The 2,675-nt window shown below is 61.1% G+C and overlaps 1 protein-coding gene across 1 annotated transcript; it reads right to left on the bottom strand.

Annotated features, from left to right (window-relative positions):
- Nucleotides 1-1,109: 1,109 nt before the first annotated feature.
- LOC120671036 (F-box/kelch-repeat protein At1g80440-like) lies at nucleotides 1,110-2,675 on the bottom strand. The gene has a single exon (XM_039951263.1). It carries the CDS (start codon nucleotides 2,498-2,500, stop codon nucleotides 1,364-1,366), a length of 1,137 nt encoding a protein of 378 aa, XP_039807197.1. The 5' UTR covers nucleotides 2,501-2,675; the 3' UTR covers nucleotides 1,110-1,363.

Here is a 2,675-nt window from a genome sequence, read left to right as displayed (position 1 = left end):
TCAATTTCGATAAAATTTTATAGTGTGAACGCGAGATTTTAATTCCAGGGTCCGGCTCTTCATGTGGGGCCCACAGATAGTTCTAGCCACACTGCTTTGCACAAAATAGCTGCCAGTCGTACTGAGTCATCTCCAACAAAATTCAGTCAATTTCGATAAAATTTTCTGATATAAACACGTGGTTTTAATTTCAGAGTCCAGCTCTCACGTGAGACCCACATTTATATATAGTTATACTATTTTGTAAAAAATATCCATTTCAACCCACCCCAACCCGCCCCAACCCGCATTTATATAGAACCCGTCCCGACCCACCTCATTAACTAATACAACACATTTTAAATCATCCAAACACACTCCATTTCAAAACACACCCCATAAAACCCATTTCAACCCAACCCATTATCAGACCTACCCTTGCCGCTTCCGGGACACGGGTTCTTGCCGCGAATCCGCCATGGGACACTCACCGCGGTGAGTACGCGATGGGGGACTTCCTGGTTCGTGAATCAGAGTTCCAACTTCCACTTGGCTCGTGTCCTCTGCGTCGACGACCGATGCCGACGCATGCTAGTGTGGCTCTGACAAATTCCAGATCTGGGGTAACCGATCGAGCCGATTCACACCATTCCTTCTTCGTGCAAGGGAAGTTCCAGAGGGAAAGCACTGGTTCTGAGCGACCTAAAGGACGAGTTGCACTACTGCAGAGCAAAGAAGAGCTCGTGATCGGCGATGACTGATGCAGCTAGCTCGTCCAGACTGTTCCTTCCTCGTGCAAAGGCCGGTTCTTCTGAATGAGAGGTCGAGTTGCGGACGTGTCGCTGAAGCTCTCACTTCTCAGGACGTGCGTGACGTCAGTGGAGACGCTGGGAAGGGAACGACGGCAGCGCGAGGATGACAAGGACTCCTCGTCACGTATTATACTGTCGCGGCCGGCTGGGTCCCGAAAAGCCGAAAACAGAAACTTCTTTTCTGTGTCCTGCGAAAGGTTCTTCTCTGTTTTTTCCCATAAAAAAAACAGTTCCAACGAAAGGTTCTAGAACCTCACACCATCAGCCCCAACTTTAACTAAACTGATCATGCTGCCAAGAAATTCCAACAGAACAAAATTTGATTCAGCAAAGACCTCAAAAACTGCCATTGACACTTCACTCATTTCTCAAACATTTTTAGTGCAGTACATATTTTGCTACTTGTTGTTAAACTATTTTTTTGCCCCTCCCCTCGTTACTCTGCTTAGCTTGATGTTCTTTCTCTACACAACAGTGAGACGTAGTTGCAGAGTTCAGGAGTACGTAGGTATGTACAAACTTGTAGGGAGATCTGGTCTGCATTCTACTCGTATACTATGTAGTACACTTCATCAGATTTCGAGGCAGCAGGAGGCCTGCACGTGCCCGGCGAACTCAGGCGGCGCCGCCGCGCGCTCCCAGGACGCGCCCTTCCCGGCCTCCTCGCGGAGCACGTACACGTTCTGGTCCCCGCCGTGGCACCCGGAGCCGACCACCACGACGCGGCCGCCGGGGATGGCGGAGACGGTCGCCGCGGTGCGCGCGTCCTCGGGCACCGGCGCCACCGGTCGCCACGCCGCGCCCGGCGCGGCGTCGCGCGCCACGAGGTGCCCGTCGCGGAGCATGTACAGGCGCCCCGCGGCCCCCGGCGCCGCGCAGCAGGTCCTCGGGCACGCGCCGTCCTCGAGCAGGCCGTCCCGGACGGGCGCCCAGGCCGACGCCGCCGGGTCGAAGGCCTCCGCGGAGCCGACGAAGCGGCCCTGCGCCTGCGTCGGGTACCCACCGATGACGAGGAACCTGCCGCCGACGCAGAGCCCGCGCGGCTCGTCGCGCTCCTCCGCCATGTCGGGGAGCCCCGCCCACGCGTCGCGCTCCGGGTCGTACGCCAGCGCCGATCGCAGCGCGTTCTTCTCCTCGTCGTGGCCGCCCGCCACGTACACGGCCCCGCCGACGGCCGCGCAGGCGAAGAAGGACCGGCGGGGGCCCGGCATCGGCGCGCCGCGGCGCCACGCGCCGGTCAGGAAGTCGTACACGAGCACCGCGTCCACCGGCGCCCACGTCTCCGGGTCCCAGCCCCCGACGACCACCAGCCGCTCCCGCCCCTGCCCGCCGCCGCCCACGGCGGCCACCTGGCAGAACAGGGGCAGGCTCCCCGCCGGCCCGGGCGGCGCCGGCAGCGGCGCCCACCGGCCCTCCTCCGGGTCCAGCAGCACCATCCGGTACGCGTTGGAGGGCCCCCCAGCCGACGAGTGCTGCTTATCCGCCGCCGGGCCCGCGCCGCCGGCCGGCGCCGCGGGGCGCGCCTGGACCAGCGCGAGCACCGGGCGCGCCAGCCCCTCGGCCCGGCGCAGGCGGTGGTAGTCCGGCGACTCCACCTCCGACTTCCACTGGCGCGAGATGCGGCGCACCACGGGCAGCTGGTCGAAGCCCACCCGGACGAGGCACTCCCGCGCCACCTCCTCGGGCAACCCAGGGATCAGCTCGCCCATTGCCGGTAACCCGCCTTGATCGGCTGCGTCTGGCTGGCGGTGTGCGGTGTTCCTGTCGATGGATCGAAGCCGGATTCGTGCAGAGGTTCTTCTTTGGCTTCTCAGTTCTCTGCTGAGCTGCTCTGTGCGTGTGCTCGATGCGTTTGTGCGAGGCGAGCAGCGGGAGCAGAGTGGG

Source organism: Panicum virgatum, chromosome 4N, assembly GCF_016808335.1.
Source record: "Panicum virgatum strain AP13 chromosome 4N, P.virgatum_v5, whole genome shotgun sequence".
Taxonomy (NCBI): Eukaryota; Viridiplantae; Streptophyta; class Magnoliopsida; order Poales; family Poaceae; genus Panicum; species Panicum virgatum.
The sequence above is the reverse complement of the archived record's forward strand: the minus strand, read 5'-3'. Positions and strand labels throughout refer to the sequence as shown.

What these genes read in the sequence shown, in the direction of transcription:
- LOC120671036 (XM_039951263.1), bottom strand. Translation starts at nt 2,500, where the DNA reads ATGGGCGAGCTGATCCCTGGGTTGCCCGAGGAGGTGGCGCGGGAGTGC.